A 24,843-nucleotide genomic window follows, 5' to 3' on the forward strand; every position below is an offset into this window, starting at 1 on the left:
ATTTGCTTCCTATAGGTGTTATCAGGTACTATCAATTGTGTGTGTTTTCATATATTACTAATGAAAAAAACCTGACAAAGTAAGTGAATCTAAAGAAAACCCAGGAAATAGTGTAGGTTAAATCCGTACTCCAGGTGCTTACTTGCTGCCCTTAACAGGCTTTAATGTGATTGTCTTTTTCTGTCTGTATCCCTTCACCACATCCCTCACCACATACACTGTGCTCCATGAGGGCAGAGAACCATCTACACTGTTCACCAGTATCCTTGGGTCCTAGGGCTCTGACAGACACATCATAAGCAATTAATTTGTTAATTAATTTGTTGAATTAAATTGTCTTGTCTCTCCAATGGCAAGGTCCAGGATGTGTCATTAGGACTCAAACTCCAGAGTGTTTCTAGGGAAGTAATGTAGAGACACTTAAAATATTAACTAATTGGTCCAAAAGATAAAAGGAAAAAAATTCCCTTGCCTGAAAGACACAATACCCTAAGAAAAGAATACAATGAATAGATAATTACAAGAGTTTAATAAGTCGTACGACAAATGGAAAATACATAATTTCTCTTTAAAAGTGAATGCACTTAGAACAAAATTCAAAACTTAACATGAAAAAGTCCTACCTGATGTGGTCTTTCTCATTTCCAATTTCATTTCTTATTCTCCCTCATGTTCTTTGCATTTCAGCTATCCCGGCCTATTTCCTAAACCTTGAATTTGTCAACCTCACTCATATATTACAGTCTCTGCAACTGCTGTTGCTCCTGTTTGGAATACCTTTTTCTCAGATCTTTGCAGGTACTTTCCTATTCATGATTTAAGTCTCAGAGAGGGCTTCCCTTATAGCTCTGTCTCAAGGAGATTCCCTTGCTTGTCCCTAGGCACTCTTTTACCCTTATTTTCTTCACAGCACTTACCAATATATAAAATTGTCGTTTTAATTACTCATAGCTTATCATTTCCCATTAGACTGCAGAATCTAAAGAAGACACAGTGTCCTGTTCATAGCTGTAGTAGCTGTAGTTCTGTCTTGAACTGAATTTGGCACATGACAGGCATACATTAATATTTGTTGAATCAATAATGGTAGATGTAAGCATAGGGTGTTACAGAACACTAAAAAGGGACAGTCCTTTAAAGAATGAGAAAACAACAGAGCTAAGGGCTAGAGACCAATTCCAAGTGATACTGTTTAGGCTCCTAATTAAACCACATCTGAAATCAGAATAACATTTTTTTTTAATGTGACTGAATATATTTCCTTTTTGCTTAATCCAGTTTGGGTTGAGTTTTCTCTTATTTTACTAACAAATACAGTTGTCATTCAGTGAAACCATAGTTTGAAATCCTGGAAAGTTGATTACAGTTCTACTTAAATAAGAATACTGTGACATTAAGTTACTCTGAATAAAATAATGCCACCTCCAAGATGGGAATAAAGACACAGACCTACTAGAGAATGGACTTGAGGATATGGGGAGGGGAAAGGGTAAGCTGTGACAAAGTGAGACAGTGGCATGGACATATATACACTACCAAACGTAAAACAGCTAGTGGGAAGCAGCCGCATAGCACAGGGAGATCAGCTCGGTGCTTTGTGACCGCCTGGAGGGGTGGGATAGGGAGGGTGGGAGGGAGGCAGACGCAAGAGGGAAGAGATATGGGAACAACATGTACATGTATAACTGATTCACTTTGTCATAAAGCAGAAACTAACACACCATTGTAAAGCAATTATACTCCAATAAAGATGTTAAAAATAAAAATAAAAATAATGCCACCTCATGGAGTGGTGGACTCCTTCTGTCACTGCAGCGGACTAGGCAGAGGCAAAGTAACCTCATGACTGAGTTACTGTGTGTTGGACTGAATATTTTCTGCATTTCCTTCTTACTGAAGCTTCCATAATTCTATAAGCAAAACAGCTGATACAATTTGTTAAATAAATAAAACTTCTGAATACTTTTGGTTTTGATCTTGTCTGCCTTCAGCTTAGAAGGTTACATCTTTTTATTTTTTGACTCAAATTTACATCTGTTTCATTACTGCATTATTTTCTTTCTACTCTCTATTTTATAGTGTTTAAAAATATTAGTGGAATGCTTGGTTCTCTCTAGAGAAAAATCTATTGATAAAACTGAACAAATAACTAGGCATATATTCTATTTTCCATCTATCTAAATAAGACATTAATAATTTGCTGTCATGTAGAAAACAAATCTATACTTTTTGGGGCATCTCTGTTAAAGAGACTACTAAAATTCTTCCTATTTTTTTGAATAGGAAAGAATGATTAAGCAGAAGGTATTCAAATGAATCAAATCTGAGGTGTGGTCCTCCATGGTTTCACTTCTCAATTCTCTATTCAAGCATTTCTAGTACAGGTCAAGGCTAAAGGGGTGAAAAGGGGTCGATAATCAATAGCTCAAATGAGGCACTGATCAATCATTTAGGATAGAAAAGAAAGGATTTTAATTGATTTGAAGAATGTTTTAGGAAGCCCAAATTACAAATGATTCCCTAAAAGGAAAGATAACTACAGAAGTGCACTTTCGCTCTCTCAGTCTAATGTATTGATGACTTACATTTAGCCATGACGTTTATTGACGTTGTACTAGACACCCCCCCCCCCCCGCAACCCCAATACAGGGACATCCTTTCACATTGTTCTGTTTTTCTTCCCCACACTATTTAGGTTTTAACTGCCTGGTTTTAACATTAAAATGCTTTCAACATTCAGCTTTTGGGACGGTGACTCTGCATTGTGTAGGACCTATTTTAGAGGGCAACTTCCGCTTAAAAAATGTGATTGTGTGGGTCTTCCTGTCTCTGCACATGCTCAACACCCTCTTGTCTCCCCCATGGTTTGCATTATTAAAAAGCTTTGACATGGCTCATCAGAGCTGGCTGCTGTGTTCCAAACAGGTTCCTGTCAAAACAAAATCAGTATACCCGGGGACACAGGCCAGGCCAGCTGAATTCAAAGGATGTTACCTAAATCCCTCTGTATATTTTGCCTTTAAAAAAATGCCAACACTATAACTAGCCTGTCTCTTTATTTTATAATTTTTATTGTTTTTATGTTACAAATGTCCCCCCCCCGGCCCCGCTTTCTGAGTCATAAGAATATATCACCGAATGACCTACTTGGACATTTAATACCACTGTGCTCAGAAAAGCCTCTGTTTAAGTACCTAGCTGTTTGAGATTCCTGTCAACTGAATACAAATGAAACAGAGAGGAGAAGGCTCATCACAGGGGTTCTACTGATAACACTTCATTTAACATATTTCAGTTTAGCAACAAGGGGCCACAAAAAGAAAACTATTTTATTTAAAATGACAGGGCGACTATGTTATGCCCACTGTAACTATGTCTCACACAGGAAGTGATGATAATGGTAATGGGCCACATTTACAGTTTAACTCTATGGGGTGATTCCTCTCAAATGAATTCACCTCTTGAGTATGACACATCCATATCACATCTCAAAGGCTCACAAAATTGTTATTTCATAGATATTGAAATACGGGGGGAAGGAGGGGTGTTCGATAGCTACTCAACAAAGCACGAAGCAGCTGTACAGAGCAAGGTGTTAGGGAGATTCTAGCATTTAATTGATATGCCAGACAGTGTTTAAGCATAAGAATAGAAAATGGCCAATTTAACTGTGGTTATAATTAGCTGAGGCTAACATTCCCGTTCTGTTCTGAAGTTTTAGGAGACATGAAATCTACAAAAGTACCAGGTCTAATAGTTTCAGGAGGAATCCGTGGTTTTATTTGATCTTACATATATAGATGAATGGAAGCGCCTCTTTGATTAGTGCTATTTAAGCAGTGTGGATTACTTAGAAATACTATATTTGGAGACCAGTTCTGACCCTGTTTACTGAGTAATGATTATTCGAGATCTTGACCTGAAAAGCTCTAAAAATAAGTCAAATAGTAGCATTCTAGGAATTTTTGCATATTGGAAATCACATCTCTAGCAACTACTACTACTAAGAATTTTATATGGCCAGATAAAATGTGAAACTATTAACTGCAGTTATGATTACGTTGAGCAGTGCTCTCTGAATTTTTCATGATGGCACTACTACTGTGGAGGCCTTAGTACTTCCTGGTCCATTTCAAACTTATGAAATCTCTTTGATGTCTTTTGCTTTATCTTGAAAGGATGTTTTTGTCAAATATTAAAAACAGTGTTTTTATAGTTAGTGTGGTGGTGGTTTGACCTGGTTGTGGTTAGGCTGTATGTGCACTTTTGTAGTGAGCCTTTCCCCCAACTGGCATTATAGAACACTGTCTCAAAGTTAGCAAAAAAGCTTCATTTCCTAAATCTCCTGTTAGAACTAATTTTCAGTTAAGACGAATCATGATTATCCTCTGATTTCTCATACTCCCAACATACAGTGCTAAGTAATCTTGTGTGTCATGTACCATAGTTTATGACTTATAGTATTAAACTATAAAATTCTACCCTGTAGATCAGTGTGTACTGATAAAATGCTTACTTGCTAGCATGAAACTATGTGATTGGAACCATTATAGCAAAAAATAGGTGCGCTAAGAGGAGTCATGGCACTCCTGACATTACTAACACAAGCACCTGGCTACCAATTCAGAAAAGATCTTCGTTTCTGTGTCTGTGAAAGAGGATCAGATAAAACAATACAGTTCCACTTCTTGTTTCTGAATTTGAAACAATATGTATAAGGATATTGCCCCTGAAAGTATCTGATTGTGTCTGGTCAGCTGGCTAGGGCTTTCTCTGGCTTGTTGGAAAAATATTTATTTTCCTTGTCCTAACTCCCAGGTGCTACTGCTGAGCAAATGGGAACATCACTGCCAGAAGTATTTGAAAAGAACAAAAAAAATTGATTTGGACAATCTATGTGCTCCTGTCATTGACAGAGACACAAGTGCGACCAGGGGTATGACTAGGGTCAGAGCAAGGTTAAAAGAAAAGCACCCAGGAATCCTCTCTTGTCATCAGCTTTTCAATCTAACTACTCTTGGTTAGCTGCAGGCAATATATAAGTTTTCATCAAATACCAAGAGACGTTTCATAGTATTTACAAGTTGCACTTAAAATTTTCCCAAGAGGTGGCTACTTTTGCAATAGCAAAACACTTAAAATGTGAAGTTCAGGTGGTTAGCACATCTATGACATATGAGGATTTCCTGACAACATGGAAATTATAAGCTTATTCGTCACCAACAATTGCGTGAGTTGTATGTGAAACCAGGTAAAAATACTCCTCCTCATAAGATAACTATTTTAAGGCTGATATTGATTCTGTTATTTTTAAAAGAAATAATTTATTCTTACCAAACAAATATTATCAAGAGATCAATTACTATCACAAAAGAAAGGCTATCTAGGGTTTTTTTTAAAAGATTGCAGCAAACAATGCAGAAAACCATTAAAATAAAGAAGTATGTGGTGCAAAAATGAAAGTCACTGAATAAATTGTGTCCATTCTGTGGCAGAACGCTAAACTATAAACAAATCAATTTAAACATTTGTTAAGGGATATAAGCAGATTCAGAGCAGCAATATTGTCTATGGGATTCAAGGACCAATACTGCTACACAAGACTTTAAATAATTTTCCTTAATATGAGAAATAGAATTCTTCCTAAAATTTCCTTTAAACTTGATCTCTTGTATACATAAGTTCAAGATTTCAAAGATTTTAATCAATATTTAGCTATAAACTCAGCTGTGAGGATATGCATGAGCTAGGAGAATATCCCTGAAGAACTAAATATTAAAAAAATTAGTCCTGGAGTAGGATCCAGAGGGGAAAAAATTAAATAAGTGCTGAAGAGACAAGTGTACATGCATTAAGAAAGATGTTATGTAACACCTGAGAAATTTTTAAAACCTGCTGATAGCCTTAATTTTTCAACCTTTGGCAAAATATATTATAAAAACAAATTCTTGTCTCTGTGCATAATATAATCAAGGCATAAAAAATAAGGAAAAGTTAAGCAATGACAATATGTCAGGCATTAATGAAAACAGTTCAAAACAGTAAGTTTAAAGACATCTAATTCAACCAGCAATGCTATCCAAGTTCTCCAATGCAGATTTTGAAGAGAGCAGATTTCTTTTTGTGTTTTCACGTTTATGGTACACACTTCCTGTCTACAGTTTTTAGAAGGTTACTGTGAGTCCTCTAAAGGTTTCTTTATCATTTACTATTATAAATAATTATGTTCCTAAGTGGCAGTTCAAAGCTCAGTACAGCACTCGTACAACACCACGGAAAGATCAGGTGACCTTTCTCCAATTCTCCTCTCTCTGGTGCTGAGGACAGACAAAGTGATATGTCTGTCATACGCCATTACCATTAGAACAGAATCTTGTTCTTTTATTACAACTGAACTCCGCCAGATTTCTCAGCAGGAATGCTAAGTGAAATCAATGTCTTGGACTTCCAGGCTGAGCTTGGAGGTCACAGCCACTCTATCATTTCTCAGCATTATCCTTTCTAGTGCACACACAACCCCCTCAAGCCTCCAACTGGCACACAGCAGATTGAAAACAGCATGCATCAGAGGACTCATGCTGTACAATTTTACAGTCTTTTGGAGCCCCTTCCCTTTGATTCCCCCCTTCCATTTTTGCAAATTGCAAATAAGTTTTGTTTGTGTCCTTCTCTGGAGTTGTGAGTCAAAGGCAAATCTAGGAAGAAGGGCAGGCAAGAAAACCCAGAGAAAATGGTTGATTTTTGACAGCTGTCAATAAGATCATTTTCCTTACATCATCACCTAGATGTGGCTTATGATTCTATTCTTCTATTGAAAGTACAATAAAGGTACTTTCAACATAAATCATCAGTTTGGCTTATGCCAGGTAGGTAGGCAGATAACACAAAGCTAAATAAAATAATTCTATTGTATAGTAAGACAGACATGAAAATCCATCAATAAAACACACAGAAAATGTCCCCAGGACACTAAGAATTGATTGTTTCAAAATATATATATATATAATAATAAATGATAACAATTATATATAACTAAAATGGCTTTGTGAAGGCAAAATGTTTATTATACCATGTATAAATGTCAATTCCAGCCTCTAAGAAACTAAATTCATGTATTGAAATGGGACCGCTTTATTTATTGTTGCTTGTATTTTTTTAGCTATGTTCTTCATTAAAATGACAACAGTAATATTTATTGGTCTGGCTATTTTTAACCCACTAAACTTTACTGCTGAGCTAAAATACCAAGCACATTTAAGACACCTTTTCTGACAATAAGATTGGTGGCAGACAGTATGCTAGAAGACAATGAGCAAAGAAAGGACGTATTTTTATTAAATCGTGGCTGTTTCTTAAAAAGGGGCACTTTATTCTGGGTTAAACTTTTTATGTATTTTATAATAACTGTAGGTGGGAAAAAATACAACATCCATGGTTTTCTTAAACTTTATATGATAGAAAATTCATGAAGGCTAATTTTCCAAAAGTGAAATTTAGCGATAAACTATAAATATATTTTTAAAATTAAGTATAATCATAGCTTATAGAAACACAATCCACTTTTTTACTAGTACTAAATAAATGGAGGTGTTTAAAACCATAGAATATGGGAGAATTCTAACATTACTGAAATAATCAATCTCTGCATCCAGTCCGTGGAGTTCTATGAATGTCTGGAACCATATAGCTCATAAAGCAGTGTCCTAATCTTGGCCAACTTTCAGTCACTTTTACATTTGCCATGGTTACCTAAGAATGTATTGTAGCAAGTGCTCAATAAACATTTGAATGTATGAATGAATTCATGAACAAATAAACAGATGCATAAATGGATGAGGCTGACATCAAAAGCTTCATGATTATTTGAGTTAAGTCATTTGGGGAGAAGATATTAACGATAAAAAGTAATTCTAGGAACCAGGAAAAACCCATTAGTCCTTTACAAGTGAACTATATATTATAAAATCATAAGATGAAACGTCCTAATGTAAAGCGTCATTATAAAACATGATGTGAAATCACATTAATAAGTCATGGGAAAAAACCCAGAATGATACCTCACAGAGTTACTTGTGTGCGACAATGACTATGCTGCTACAGTTATTTATTTTCCTCAGTGTTAGCCTGTACATGTAATACATTGAAACTGCTGGTCCATGGAGACACCAAAACATCACTGCTTTAAAATTAAATTATATTTAATAAATGTTATAATTATTACCAAGTTTTAAAAACATATGTTCTGCTGTGATCATGAAGAAAAGCAGACCAGGCCTTAGGTATACATCAAGCACAGAACATGCAAGGTCCATTACACAGCAGAAAGAGCTCTTAAAAGTGGCTTATGCATGTTTCCTAATATCACAGTAGTAAGTACAATGTTTTGCACTATACATTTGCACATGTTGCTGGTGAGGTCTAAGGTCCTTGTCCAGGTTCAGTTACAATTCCAGACGTATTTATATCTTACTATATAAAAACAGACTTGGAGGTTTTGGGGAGATAGAGGCTGGAGGACACTTTCCCAATCCATCTCTTCTCTTTCCCAATTTCTACTCTGGATTAATACACTGACTGTGAAAAACACCTGCCAGGGCACTACAGAAGGAGTAAAAAAATTCTTGGATTGTTTTTTTCTTTTGCAGTACTTTCTAATTTTTTTCTCTGTGTATTTTTTCAACCGTTGTGACTACTTTTAGCCTATTATCCTTTAGATATTTCAACATGAATTCATGAAACGAAGAGCAGAAGCAATTTTCTAGGTAATTCAGCAAAAGACAAAACAGTATTATTTTGGGGGTAAATTAACTGTTATCAGTTTTCTACTTAATATTTTCTAATTGTTAGAAAATGTGTGATTATTTCCCTGATTAACGTCAGGAAAAATTATTTTATGGTTACTCTTCTTACTTTTTCCACAGAAGGTTTAATATATTCATATACTATCATCTAGGTAAGATCTTAAAAATCACAAAGAAATTCAAATTAATTTTTCTGCTTCTCTCTTCTTCTGAGCCAAGAAACAAATTACCTGAAACTCTCCTGATTCTTTTCTACATTCTCTCAGGAAATGTTTCTTTAGCTCTAAAAACAAAACTATTTCTAAACAGTCTTACTTTTAATACTAGTATTATCTTCCTATCTGTACACGATCATCTCATTGGCTGAATAATACATCGAAAATTATGTCTATACTATACCTCGTAATAATAGTTATTGATATTTATATAAAAGATTTTCTGTATTCACTAATCATACTCATATATTAAGGTCTATTTCAGTTGCCCCTTCGGGAAACTTTTCCCAGATCTCTCACTGAAGGTAATAATCTTTTTGTCCTAATAACTTCCAATGCACTTTATCTGCAACTCCTTCTAAGACTTTGTATCGTAGAGGATGGGTATCTGTTTTATAAGACTGTAAAATTCTTGATGACAGCACACCTATCTTACAAATATTTGTGTCACTCACATTTCCTACTATAAATGCATGTTTGTTGAATAAACGAGTGACTAAATGTAGGTATGCAAATTTATAGGGACACCTTCCTTACTGATCCTACTAGACTATTATTTCCTTGGAGATCTAGAGTTTAGCCCAGTTGCTGGCACATAATAGATATTCAATAAATATCACTGAATGAAAAGTACACTCTAAATGTCAAAACATGTAGTTTCTTCAAAAGGGTACCTTGCTTTTGGGTGGTGGGCTGTTTGTGCTCTTGTCTGTGTGAATGCTGGTAGGAGATACAGCAGCACCAAGGTTGCCTTGGGGTATGCCTGGGAGCTTTCCTCCTGGAGATACCTGCATTGCAGCTAGCTGGGCAGCATATAACTGCTACAGAAGAGAGAGAGAGAGAGAGAGAGAGAGAGAGAAAGAGAGAGAGAGAGAGAGGGAGAGAGAAAAAATAAGGACTGAGTAATAAAATAAATGCACCTCTCAGAAAATACCTATAATAAGATGTGGTATTTTTCCAATTGGGTCTTTTTGTTTGTGCCCTGGAATATTTAAAGAAAGACACTGTCACCTCAACTGTCATGACTTACTTCTCAGGGGAGAAATGACAGATATGACACATAAGAAATTTTAGTTTCAGTATATACAGGGACTGAAAACAAGTAACAGTCATCCGTATTTACTCTTTGCCAACATCAGTGGAGGAAAAGTATATCATACTATATGGTTAATACCTTTATTTTAAACATTTAAAAATTTACACGGTGTGTTACAAAAGAATGAAGCTTCATACACCAAGTAATTTTCTTACTATCCATATGGGTTCAAGCCCTGTATGTTTCCTTTCTTTGACTTGCTGAAAAGGGCACCTGTAACATTTTTTTCTGATTATTAGCTGTGTAGAAATACAAAAAAGCCACTGGGAGGGAATGGAAGGGGACTATTTGAAGAACATTATCGGGTCAGTCTACCTCAGTTGATAAAAGTTAACTGGATGCTTGCCAGAATGCCACTTTACTTCATGATATATAAACACAGACAAACTTGAGATAATCTTGAGGATTAGGGTTTTAAGGAATACTATCTAAAGCACACACTCTTCGACTAAACCATCACATAGTAATTCTTATTAAATAACCAATAAAAATTCTTCAACAAATCAATTTAATAACAAGGGAAAATTTTACTTGATGATGATGGCCGTATCATGTAGTATCTTAAAACATGGAGGTTGCTTTAGATTCAAATAGTCATATCAAATGTTTAGATTAATACTCTTTCATCTCCATTTAGCATTTTGTGAAAATCTGATTGAAGAAGCAATTATTTATACATATACAAATATTAATAAATAAATGTATAGATATACACACATATATATACATATATATGTGTGTATATATATATTTAAAATACAACCCAATTTCTTATTTCTCTTTTGTCTTAAGATTTCATGGATAGCATTTACTATGCAAGCTAGAACTTCCATAATAAAAAGACTGATGTTAAAGAAAAAAGCTCTCAAGGAAAAGTGCTGTGAAATAGTTCTCTGGATTATCTTGGTTTTTCTCTGAAAGGGAAATTTCAGAGAAAATTCCTGCTCAGGATAAGCCAGAGACTCTGATAAGTTGGGTCTCTCTATAAATGAAATAATGAAGACTGGCATTTATATACATGAAAATACATTTACATTTTTCAGAGTTTCTAGATGCTTTGTTCTAAATGAAAACAGGACATTAAAATTATTTTAAAAATTATAGCTTATTGTTTTATGTCAACTAATGCAAGATACATTCCAGACAAAAGAAACACCAGAGAAGTATATTTATACTATCAGTAATGACTGTCCCACCCCCCAAATTTTTTTGGCATGCATTAGAATTATGTTATTTCTTACCCCAGTCAATCAGAAAGAATAAGATTTGATTCATAAGTCTTTAACAGATTACATAAAAAGTAAAAGGATATGATGTCAAATATGATGAGTGGGAGTGTACCATTTTCAAAGTATCAGAAATGATGCATTTCCCACACTTGGGTTAAAAACCTGTGTCTTAAATTCTGCAATTCACAAAGTAATTTCTTCCATCATCATCCTGAACTGTTTATGAAGCCATTAAGAAAATAACCAATAACCCAGGATATCACTTTGCAAATTAAAACTTTTTCCAGTGTACTGAATTTTAAAATATATGTATTTTAAAATACTGGCTGGATAACTATTTGACATATTGTAAATTTCACACTGTACTGTATATTATATCCTTGTCTTTAAAAATGATTCCAGTGCCTATTATTCCTAGAAGGTAACAACACATATTTCTGGTTTAGTATACACAAAATATAAAATTGTTCCATAATTACTAAAGATGACATGGGAAATTTTAACCTCTGTAGCTAAAAGGAAAAATGTGAACAAAATAGTTATTCAAAATTTGAATTTGATTATTAAAAAATTATTTCAAAATATTGAAAAAATATTGACTATTTGTATTAATTAGATAATTAAATAGATGGACCAGTCACTCATAAAAGGTAATTAAATGTTTAAACATAAATCACTATAGATTCACAACTTCCAAAGAAGTATTAGAACTACTATTAGAAATACAAGTATAAATATGTTCCCAAACACTTTAATGAATTTAAAGGTAGGAAATGGTATATACTTGGAATTAAAAAAAATCATACATGTTCTTCCTTCATTCAAATAAATGCATTATTTTAACCTTTTAAATATGAAATTAAGGTTTACCTCAGTTAAATTATCCTAAAAAATTCCTTTGAGTAGAGAAGAAGATAAATTTGGAAAATACATGGGCCCATTTAAATACATATTTTTACTAGAACGGTATACTAATAACTGGTATTTTTACAAAACACAGAGAGTTAAAGTAATTAATGATGAAAAAGTCATAATCTTATTCCTCATTCAGTATGGCTAACATTAAGTAGCACTTCAATCCCCCCAATCTCGCATATCCCCTTCCTCATATTTGGCTTTCTCTATGCAAAGAGTTGATATATAGACCTACTTTTCCCCAACTGTGTTTAACTTTCCACTATTTCCAGATCATTACATTTCCCACCACACATATCTGATCTTCCTAGTTTGCCAAGGTTTGGAAGTAGGAAAGATCTATTTTCAATACATTTTAATTTGTGTCAAATATATGTGTTCCTTAAATTTACATTATATTACAGAAGCATAAAAAGGCCTCAAGTCTCAGAGAATCTAACATACTTTGGGTCTGCACAAGTAAAATAAAGCAGAAATTTTAATACTGCTGGGACCTAATTTGGCCATTCACAAGTTAAAACAAATTTTCAGTAGATTTAAAGAAGCTGACAGTGGTTTTCATACCTGGTTATATATCAAGGGTAGGCACCTTAGAAACTAAATGCTGCTGAGACTTATTTTAATTCAACCTTTCAAAAAATTAAATCCATTTGTCTATCCATTAAGATGTGCGTTGACTGATATTAAAACAAGAAAGTCTAGAGATGATTAGTATTTTATTTCATTTATTAAATGTTCTTAAAGCAGAATCAAGAATCATGTAGGTATCTGTACTGAGGGAGGTCTATAATCTCAGAATCACTGGCTGACCTTGGTGAGCGGGAAGGGGCATGAAATTTGTGGGGACTGGAAAGCCACCTGAAGTAACAAGCATCCTGTGAACTATAGAACTCATTTACATATTATGTACATATATAATTATAGTCACTTGCAATTATATATAAATAAAAATGTTTAAACAAAAACCTGGTTCACATTTTACTTTAAAGGATAGTAGAGAGGGGCTACCCTGGTGGCGCAGTGGTTGAGAGTCCATCTGCCGATGCAGGGGACATGGGTTCGTGCCCCAGTCCGGGAAGATCCCACATGCCGCGGAGCGGCTGGGCCCGTGAGCCATGGCCGCTAAGCCTGCATGTCCGGAGCCTGTGCTCCGCAACGGGAGAGGCCACAGCAGTGAGAGGCCCGCGTACCGGAAAAAAAAAAAAAAAAAAAAAAAAGATAGTAGAGAAAACCCAGAGTTAAATATAAGGTGTATTATGATAAATGTACTTTTATGAAAAACAGTCAAGTTGTTCTTAACATCAGAAAGAAGTTGAGAGATCCTAAACGTAAAAAGCTGAAGATTAAGGAGAACACTCAGGGCATGATGTTAACCAGACTAACAGAATAACACTTTTTTACCTTGAAGAATAATCTGACCCTTATCTTGAAACGGATATGTTAGGGGTTTGGTTTGATCTCCAAAACTCCCCAACCCCACAGAGCATTAGGTTTTCTATTCTTTATATTACTTAAAATATTGCATTCTCATTCTCTTTCCCTTCCTCCATCCCTACACCTACTTTAGACAATTTTTTTCTTTTTTTTTTTTTTTTTTTTTTTTCGGTACACGGGCCTCTCACTGTTGTGGCCTCTCCCGCTGCGGAGCACAGGCTCCGGACGTGCAGGCTCAGGGGCCATGGCCCACGGGCCCAGCCGCTCCGTGGCACGTGGGATCCTCCCAGACCGGGGCACGAACCCACGTCCCCTGCGTCGGCAGGCGGACTCTCAACCACTGCGCCACCAGGGAAGCCTGATTTTTTTCTTTTTTAATGGAGACAATCACATACAATTAGGTTGGAATCTATTCATTGGTTACTTAGGGTCTTGGTGCTAATGTGCTCATAAGTATGTTTCTATATATCTATCTATACATATAAGTAACTCTCACTTTTGTCTCAAACTGTTCCGTAAAACTACATCTTTGTCTCTTCAGCATTTTAAGCTCCTTCAAGGACCATTTCTACTTTTAGAGGGACAGTTAAAAGGAAGGCAAACCACAATTCTAACCCCAGCTCTGAGCTAGTGACCTTGGGTGACCAATCTGAACCACAATTCCTTAATCTGCAAATTCAGGGATAAATAAAACTGACCTTGCATGGTTGCTGTGAGAAATACATCACATACTGTGCATAAAACACTCACTTCATCAATAAGTAACAGTTATAATTATTAATGGATTAATTATACCAAGTAAGAACTAGGTAATATTTACGTGCTAACCTCCTACTACCGACTCTGGACTGTGCTAGGTACAGTGGGGGACACAGAAAATGCATAAACATAGTTTCTTCCCTAAGTCAACACTGGTACACATAAAATATTGAGAATATAAGTGTACTATATGTAACTATATGCCACTGTTAAAGGCATGACAAAAAAGGACATGAATCAGTGCATTCTGATATGCTTTCATTATAGAGGTGTAGCTAAGCTGAGCATAATAAAAGAGGTGGCATTCTAGGGAGGGAGCACAATCTAAAGCAGGCACAGGAGCAGGAACGACCTGGCTGTTGCAAAGGGAATAGAGAGGATGGTGTGGAATAGTAGGTGAGAGAGTAGGTGGTAGACAGGACAGTGACCTAATTGAGCCCAAACCTTGGGAAGAACAAAACAGTACTGGGTGCAGGCTATGTTCAACTTACAGAAAATCATGAAATATAAGCAAAAGAGTTTAAATTTAATATGTAGGCAAGAGAAAGCCACTGAATGTTTGAGAGCAATATATATGTCTTAAGCTAAAACATATATATTGTCTTAGTTAAGATAAAGACAAGAGTAATATCATTTATGAGGTTATCAAAATTTAGCAGCAGTAATTTGAATGATAGTTTGAGTTGAAGTAACAGTTGTGAAAATGAAAAAGGAAAAAAAAAAGATTCCATGATCTGAGTGAAGAGTGCTAACACACTGCACAACCGCTTAATACTGTTTTTGTTAAATTAATTGTTTAAAATTATTTTATAAGTAGGATCATTTTCTCCAAATGAAATTTCATGTCAAACACTGATACATAGAGAGAAAAAAGAGGTGTACTATAACTATAAATGAATTTTACATATTTTAACATTTAATTAAATGAGACCAATGAGGTTGTTTTAACTATCCCAAGAATTTAAAGAGGTACAGGGCTGAAAGTTGAAGCCCTTTATCACACGTGGTGATCAAGAAAGCTCTCAGAAATAAGTAGCAGTCACTTCTAAACTCTCACCTAAGCAAACACATATAGACCTAAATCTTCAAAAAGAACGTTACAGAGCTAAAAACTCCCTTGTTAATAGCATCTTGAAGTTCAAATATATGTACAGAAATGGGAAGTGATTTTTTTTAAGTGTAGTAACTGAAATCTGGCAATAAAAGTTAATATGTCTACAATGTGTTAACTGTTTTGATTAGAGATTTTAAAATGTGTGTGTTGTGGCTTATTACGATTTTAAAAGTTGATAAATGTGTACTTCTAAAGTTTAAATCTAACCTGAGAGATTTATGTTAGATACGATGTATATGAAAAGCATGTTTGTTTTTTTAAGGGCGGGGACAAGGAATAACATTTGTGAGGAAAAAATTCAGAAAGCAATTTCAAGGCTCCATAAGTGTTATCTTTATGGCTTAATTTCAGCTTCCTAATGTAACTTAAATGTGGAGTTTAAAGAGAAACTAATGTACTGAAGAAAATCTTTCAAAACATATCAGCATGTTTCAATGTGAATAAATTTGCTTTGCACATTATTTTTCATAATGTTTCTTCACAGAAAATTATCAGAGCAACTTGAGTTAAAACATGGACTTCTTGCTCTAATACTGTCAGCTCTTCTTTTTGAGGTTATTCGAGCATATTGCATGAAAAACACAATAGGCCTTAAATTTGTTGGATTCCAGGGCAAAAGTGCAAATAGAAACTCATATGCCAAATATATATAAATTTACAATTTACAAATCTAGCTAATGATGTGTTTAATAAAATATGGTTCATTTTCCCATCTGGACAAACACACCTTCAAAATAGCTGGGTGCAAATGAATACCAAAATAACATACCACTTCACAATCCGTTAGGACAGCTATTATCAAAAAAACCTGAACATAACAAATATTAGTGAGGATGTAGAGAAACTGGAACCTCTGAGATTTTCTGCTGGGAGTATAAAATGGTGTAACTACTTTTGGAAAACACTATGGCAATTCCTCAAAAAATGAAACAGAATTACCAAATGATCCAACAATCCCTCTTCTGGGTATATATTCCAAATAATTGAAAGCAGGGCCTGGAACAGATATTTGTACACCCATGTTCACAGCAGCATTAGTCACAATAGCCAAAAGGTGGAAGAGATCCAAGTGTCCATCAAGGGGGGCATGGATAAGCAAAGTGTGTCATATACATACAGTGGAATATTATTCAGCCTTAAAAAGTAAGGGAATTCTGACAAATGCTAATACATGGATGAACCTTGAAGACACTACGCTAAGTGAAATAAGCCAATGATAAAAGACCGAATATTGTATGATCCCTCTTATATGATGCATCTAGAGTAGTCGTTTTTTTTTTTTTTTTTTTTTGCAGTACGCGGGCCTCTCACTGATGTGGCCTCCCCCGTTGCAGAGCACAGGCTCTGGACGCACAGGCTCAGTGGCCATGGCTCACGGGCCCAGCCGCTCCGCGGCACGTGGGATCTTCCCGGACCGGGGCACGAACCCGTGTCCCCTGCATTGGCAGGCGGACTCTCAACCACTGCGCCACCAGGGAAGCCCCCTAGAGTAGTCGTTTTTATAGAGACATAAAGAGCGGTGGTTCCCAGGAGCTGGGGGTCGGGTGGGGAGACGGGAAGGGATGTAACTGCTTAATAGGTACAGAATTTCAATTTGGGGAGATGAAAAAGTTCTGGAGGTGGATGCTGATGATGTTTGCACAACAATGTGAATGCACTCAATGCCAATGAACTGTACATTTAAAAATGGTTAAGATGGCAAATTCTATGTTATGCGTATTTTCGCCTACACACACAAAAATGATGTGGAGGGCAGATGTGAATTTCGATTCCTGTTCTCCTTGGTGTTTTAAGACTAGACCCACAGCCTGTGCTCCTGTTCTTACCCCCAGCTCCATTCAAGAGAAGATGAATGGTTTTGCCCTAGATGGGATACCTTTCTTGGCTGTGACTATCTTCTAAAGCGTTGCTAAGGTGGGGCCCAGCTGCAGCCCTGCTAGATAGGCGTCTTCAAGGAAGTTGTAAGAGAAAGTTAGAATGGAAAGATATTCCAGGTAAGTGAACATAACATGCAACGTCATAAAGTTAACTTTTAAATCCACCAACAAAATATATTTGAGTATTTAAGGTTTTCCTATACACCATAGAGGGAACTTTTAAGAGAAACTTTCCTCTTCCCTTTTTAAAATAAAAGTACACACTCCTTCTACTTCCCCTGGGTTAGATGTGAGGCTATCTTCTTTTGCAGTCAACACTACTGGGGCAGGGCTGGAGGAGACTGAAGAAAAAGAGGTCTGGCTTCTTCCGTTTAGCATGTTTTTGAGGTTCCTCCTTGTTGTAGCACGTATAAGTAGTCTGTTCCATTATATTGCTGAATGGTACTCATTTGTATTGATACACCATATTTGTTTATCCATTTATCCAGTTGATGGACATTTTGTTTGTTTCCAATTTTAGGCTATTATGAATAGTCCTGCTATGAGTGTTCCAGCACAAGTCTTTGTGTGTTTTCATTTCTCTTGACTACCCAATTCCTAGGATTGGATTTTGCTAGGTCTTATGGTAAGTTAATGTTTACTTTCTCAAGGTACTGCCAAACTTTCTAAAGAACCTTTCTGCATTCCCACTAGCAGTGTATTATCATCAATACTTGGTATTGTCTGTCTTTCGATCATAACTATTCTAGTAGAAGTGAAGTGGTATCTCATTGTGGTTTTAATTTGCATTTCCCTAATGACTGATGACATTGAGCATCTTTTCACGTGCTTACTAGCCACTTCTATGTCTTCTTTGGTAAAATGTCTATTCCAATCTTTTGCTCTTCTAAGAAATCGGGTTATTTTATTGTTGAGTTGTAAGAGTTCTGGACATCTGAATTCAATTTTAAAGAGTAAAACCTATCAGAGAGACTGTGAGGGTCCAGTTTAATAGCAGTGTATAGCTATTATCAAAAGGTCCATAATGATAAACAATATAATGACAATAATAAGTACCAGAAATAAACATATTTTCCTTATATAATTTTTATATACTTACACAATAATTTAAAAATTTTTTAATTTTCAAAAATCCTAGTAGAGAAGTACAATATCGATTGTAAAGGACTCTGCACTCTTTGTACCCATCAAGGAACACTAGCATATCAAAGTGAGCTCTGAAAGCTGATGACTTTTTTTAACCACTAAGGGGACTGCTGGAAGAAACGGAGACTAGACAGAGTTGACAGACAGCTCTAAAGACTGAGACCCTTTGTCAAGTCTGTGTTGAGGGTGAAAGGCTTGGGGAAGGGAGTAGATGGTTAGAGCTCTCTTCTACACTCCTTGGTGGTATGTAAGTGGGGTGGGGGCTGGAGGGAGTGAAGCATTTCTCCTGTTGCTTCCCCAGATCTCCCGGAGACCATGGGAGAAAGTGACTGGGAGAATCACAGGTGCCGGAGGAATTTGGGAGGCATTTGCAGTTCATCTCCCATCCGGCATTGCAATTGAAGAGCTATTCTCAAGGGAGCAAAGGGAATGATAGTCTGGGTATAGCAGGGACTGGAGTCACTTGGAGAAACAAGTTCAAGTAAGTACATGCAATGTGGAAGATCCAGGATCTTGTGTATTTGGACACAATTCCTAAGGCAACTTGAGGAAAAGAAAGAAACATATCAAACTGAAAGAGTAAGTAAATTCAGACCTAGTACAGATTTGTGGAAATGAAGGATAACTAATGGTATATCGATGGTGCATAATTTAAAAAAAGAACCATCCGGAGCTGTTGGAATGTAAGAGTTTCAATAGCAGGTTAAGCAAGGGAATGACGTGAGTGGATAAAGTCTCCGAAAGGCTGGATGGTCAGCGGACACACAGAGATGAGTTCAGGATTGCAGGAAGACAAGCCAAAAGGGGAAAACAATTGTCATCCACTTCAGAAAGGAATGTTTTGCCTTTAGAGAAAACTGGTGAGCCACTTGTAGGACCTGCCTGAGGAAATATGGGGCTGCCTGCTAGGGCCTCCAAGGCAGAAACTACTGCTATTATGACCCACATCTCCTTAAATACATCACTCCTGGGTGATATGTCTTGGCAAAGTTATAATACAAAAGTAAAATATTATGTCTGGCTATAGTGTGGTTTTACTATTAAAAAGCTATAGTAAATACATATACAAAAGTGATATTATCTATGTAAAGTTGCCATCACCAAATATTAATAATACATAGACAATCTTTATTATTTTATTCCAAATTCAGATCCACTCAGTGTGATACTTGGAATACGGAGCTATCAGAGAGGGATGTAGTGTTGAGAGGGTGTGAACACGGCATCCTGCTAAAAATTAAAGAATACATTTGAACTTATTTAAACCTGAAGACCTTTTTCACAGGTATGATGCTCTCATGCTGTCTCTGTCACTCTGCAGATACTGAAGCATATAAATAAGAAACACTTCAAATGAAATAGATTTTAAAGGGCTTTCTTCATTTTTTTACACACCAATAAACCTTGAATAGCTAGAAAAACATTTTGACTTTTATAATTGAAGCAGTTCCTTAAAGGACCAGATATATTTGCGAGAGTCATACAAGAAAACACCAACTGAGAGTTTCTCTCTCTCTTTCTCACTCCTTCCTCGTTTTTTCTACTCCACAAGCCATCTTCATATACTGCACAGTAATCCATTACAATATGTTCCAACATCTGCCTCCCCATATGATGTATGACCTATTCGATTGACCCTTTTTATGCCACTCCAGACTTGCTGTTCATTACTGTGGGAGGATGAATACTCCGCAGCTATTCCTGAGGTCACCAACCAGTAAGTACACCTCCATTTGGCAAGGTAAGGAGGACACTGGCTGGAAAGCTCTTCAAATCTTTTCTAGATCAGTGACTCTACTCTTATCTTTAATTAGTTTAACTTCTGGGAATAAAACACTGCTGAAATTCCTCTCAAAGTAACAATAAGCACAGAAATGCTTGTTCACTGGGGGAAAAAAATCTTTTGCTACCAAGAATTCATTATTAAATATAGAAAAGCTGAGTATTATCAGAAAGAATTTTAAAGCAAACACTTATCTTTGGCTAAGTTCATAAGTGTGAAATCATTGTTCGTGTTATCTCCATAGGTTGGGGGGGGGAGGGTGTATAACAGTAATCAAAACATTAAAAACACTGAGAATTTTAACTCAAAACAAAAAGTAAATGAGTGTTAGTTCACATTAAATCAGACTATATATGTTATTTTGTATATTATAAAAAACAGACTCACTTCCAGAATGCATACTTGCTGAATGCTTAAAAATACTTGGCGTATTTGGGAGAGGAAGTGCAATATCTATGATTTCCTCAGTGACTATGATGCACCACCCACTTTGCTATTAGTCTTTATGCTATTTCAGGGATCACCATAACAATTCTGTGTGTTCAGTGGGGAGGGTGAAAGCTCATAAATTGCCCGAGGTTAAGTAACTAGTAGTGTTAGGAGTCTGAGTATCCCTTAAAATTCTCTTTTCTATTACGTACCACATAAACTTACCATATGCGTAGCAATGTTACAGTGTGAAGGTGCTTTCCAAACTTCAACTTTCCATGATGAATTTATCTCCCTCTACCCCACTGGGATTCCCCTACCTGCTGGCCACTGGTAATAAGGTTTTTCCTAAGCTCTGAGTCAAAGATAGTTTCCAAGACCCGGGGTTAAAGGCTTCAAGAGTAAAAAACTTCTTTAATCTCTAGCGACAGAACTCTACTTTCCCTGAAAAAAGCGCACAACCATTAAAGATTTTTTTTTTTCTTTAGTTGTACTGCTAGTACTAATAGACAGCACATGTGATGGGTTAAATTTAAAAAGACTTCTTCCTATGGATTTCCCCCTTATGTTTTCCTTCATTTCTTTCATTGTAAACCATTAAGATTAAGGAAATATTGCATATTAAGTAGTGTTGGTTATTTGAGTACATAACATTAAGATGAATTAATCTCAATTTCAAGAGAAATTGCATACAGAACGATAACGGCAGCAGCAAAAATAATCACAGTAGCTAGAGTTTACAGGAAGCTTACCGTGTGCCAGGCCCAGGCCATATCTCTCTGAACCTTCTCAACAACCTTAGGAAATACATTATTATTTTGTGGAGGAGGACACTAAAGCACAGAGAAAGAAAATGTCATTTGTCCGAAGTCACACAGGTAAGCTGAGGTTAAAATCCAAGTCTTTTAATAGAGTTTATAACTCTTAACCTCTATGCCTTATGAAGCTCTTTTCCGGTCATTCTGATATAGTAGTAGCATCTGGGGCTTTGGAGCAAAGAGATGAACAAGGCTGGGGAGGGCAATTTTTTTTTTTTTTTTTTTTTTGCGGTACGCGGGCCTCTCACTGTTGTGGCTGCTCCCGTTGCGGAGCACAGGCTCCGGACGCGCAGGCTCAGGGGCCATGGCTCACGGGCCCAGCCGCTCCGCGGCATGTGGGATCTTCCCAGACCGGGGCACGAACCCGCGTCCCCTGCATCGGCAGGCGGACTCTCAACCACTGCGCCACCAGGGAAGCCCATGGGGAGGGCAATTTTAATAGTACTTCTGACAGAGACTGGGCTCTTCTGATAGTAACTACATTACTGCAGATGTAGGGCAGGAAGGAATTGAGAAGTACCCGAGAACACTTTTCCTAGCATTTTCATCCTCCTCCTTCCACTTGGCCACTGCCAGTAAATATTGTCTCAGTTTGGTTTTCTTCTCAACTCATGGCTCTGGGAAAACATTTAAGAGAGAGCTATAATATGGTCAGACAGACCAGGAAAGGCTTCCCTATAAATATGGTTAGAAATCAGAAGGATGAGATGACGTAACTACATACATGGAGCAGGAAGGAGTGTTGGCAGACGAACCTTGTGGTAGAAGAGAACAAGACAAATACAGGGCCTTGGAAGAAGGTCAGTGAGGCACCAGTGTACTGTGAGAGGTGTTTGGAAAGGTAGATGGGAAGCTAGAACAGTTCAAAAAGAGGAATGATGTAACAAGATTTGCATTTCCACAAGGTTAGTCTCGATATACAATAATATGAAGAACTGATTGGAAGGATTTGGTTCACCTATAACCCACTTTTACCTAGAATGATGTTGACCTAATCATTTTTTTTTACATGATTTAAAATTGATTCAAAATCAATTATAGAATAAATCTGGATATAAAATTTTCAACATTTTGAGTCTCATCCTTATTTAAATATTTGCTCTTTTCCATATAATTTATACTAAGAATTTAATTATATTTTAAAAACTGTATTTTGCTTCAATTCCTTGATTTTTCTAGACCATTTAAAAAAATATAAGAAAAACATATTTAAAATTGGCTACTATTTGCACTACCCAAATCACATATTACTCTTAAATCAATTAAAATAACAAAAATACACCTGGCATTTAGAGTGTATTTCGAATTTCATTAGCTCCTCTGATCACAAAAGCCTTCCTTTTCAATTGTGCAGGACATATTTCTCATATATCATCAAAGTAGTTCACAGAAATAATCAGTTGTAACTCCTGTTTTCCTGACTTAAATTGATTGATTCATTCAATATTTATTTATTTGGGCACCTATTATGCCCCAAGCACTATTCTAGACACTTAGGACACATCAATGAACAGAGATCTCTGCCTTAATGAAAAGAATTTTAATGTTTTTCCCCAAGAAAAATTATAAGACTTAAATCTTCTGTTATATCTGTCCAGTAGTTATCTAATATTTCTCCATATGACACTATATATTACTTATGATTATTATAATTGGTAATTTATATATCCCTGATTCTTAACATTTTAAAATTGTCTTTGAAAGAACTGAAGTCATTCTTAAAAGTAATGATTGAGAGATACACGCTACAACACTGATGAGCCTTGAAAACATTATACTAAGTGAGATCAGCCAGACACAAAAGGATGGATATTGTATGCTTCACTTATATGAGGCACACAGAGTAGGCAAATTCATAGGGACAGAAAGTGGAATAGAAGTTACCAGGGGCTGAGGCAAGGCGGGGGGGAATGGGGAATGGGGAGTTATTATTTAATGGGTACAGAGTTTCCATGGGATGATTAAAAAGTTCTGGAAATAAATATTGTTGGTGGGTATACAACACTGTGAAGGAATTTAATGTTACGGAATTGTATATTTAAAAATGGTTAAAATGATTCATTTTACTGTTCTCTATATTTTACCACAAAAAAAAGTATATGATTAAGTGGGCAATAGAAAAATTGCTATATGCCAGTACCACATTAAGCTTCATTTCTTTAAAACAATTTTTCTCCTAATTTGTTCACATGTGTTGGTTCATCTTGTAAATTAACTGAAGAGAAAAGATTTAAATGGGGGAAGGAATATTATTTTAAAGTAAAAGGAGATTGGAAATATTACATTCTTCTAAAAAATACTGACTAAAAATCACCTTAGGCTTTGGCAAACAAATATAAAGCAAGGAGAAACAGCACCTGATTCTAAATCAACCAAATCCAGTAATGCCCCTTCCAAATTAATGGCTGCTCTGAAACAGCAGCTACGAGATCGTGTCGACACTTCACTGACTTTGCAAAAAGCACAGTATTTGCCAGTCCTACTGTAAAAGATAGTTCTCTCTTCACTTTCCCCACCTATTCCAAAGCTAACTTCTTTTTCATATCCAGATGACTGTTTATGAGCTCAGTCCTGTTTCAACTGTCACTCTTTACATCAAGGAAAGATAGATGGGACACACCAACCCCAACCTAAATGACCTTTGGATGTGACAAGAGTTTTAGGTCAGCCTTGCTAAATGGAGGCCTTGGTGTATCGAGACATGCCTTGGGGTGAAATTTACAGTGAATTTATTATCTCCCAATGCCCTTTGGACTGCTTCCCACCATCAAACACCATGGCAGCACTTGGAACAGGAAGAAATACATTAACTGGAATCTGATCGTTTTAAAAGGTTACAGCTGCCCAAATATAATTTAATTTCATACTTGCCCTTTGAGGGTTTGGTGTATATTTTCATTTTATGACTGCAAATGATAAAGCTCTTAAGATTCCAGGCAATAAAAAGAGGAAAAAAAAGTATTTTAAGGGTTAGAAGTCTATTCAGTTCATATTCAATGAATGAGGTGACAAATTAGCTTTTTTAAAAAAATCTAACATTTCTCTTTTTTATCTGGACCATCTTTTATTCTTCTTCTGATCCTACACTTCGACGTTTGGTTGAAATCAATATGTGGACACCAGCCTCAAATCTCAGCCAGCTTAAAAATTAAAAGGATGATTTAAAAAATGAAGATAAAGTCAATCTGATTTAAAGTGAAAATAGTTTAGTATAGGCAACATATATT

General features: G+C 36.0%; 1 protein-coding gene across 7 annotated transcripts in view; it reads right to left on the reverse strand.

Moving 5' to 3' along the window:
• The window catches only part of SOX5 (SRY-box transcription factor 5), a 991,426-nt gene that overhangs the window by 60,505 nt on the left and 906,078 nt on the right, over window positions 1-24,843 (reverse strand). For 6 of the 7 annotated variants that reach the window (XM_067695917.1, XM_067695916.1, XM_067695915.1 and 3 more), the window contains one exon: window positions 9,691-9,837. The exons of the other annotated variant lie outside the window; for it this stretch is intronic. In XM_067695917.1, coding sequence (XP_067552018.1) covers window positions 9,691-9,837 — 147 coding nt within the window. The remainder of the gene's footprint in view (window positions 1-9,690; window positions 9,838-24,843) is intronic. 7 annotated transcript variants of the gene reach the window in all.

This window comes from Pseudorca crassidens, chromosome 11, assembly GCF_039906515.1.
Source record: "Pseudorca crassidens isolate mPseCra1 chromosome 11, mPseCra1.hap1, whole genome shotgun sequence".
NCBI classification, from domain to species: Eukaryota; Metazoa; Chordata; class Mammalia; order Artiodactyla; family Delphinidae; genus Pseudorca; species Pseudorca crassidens.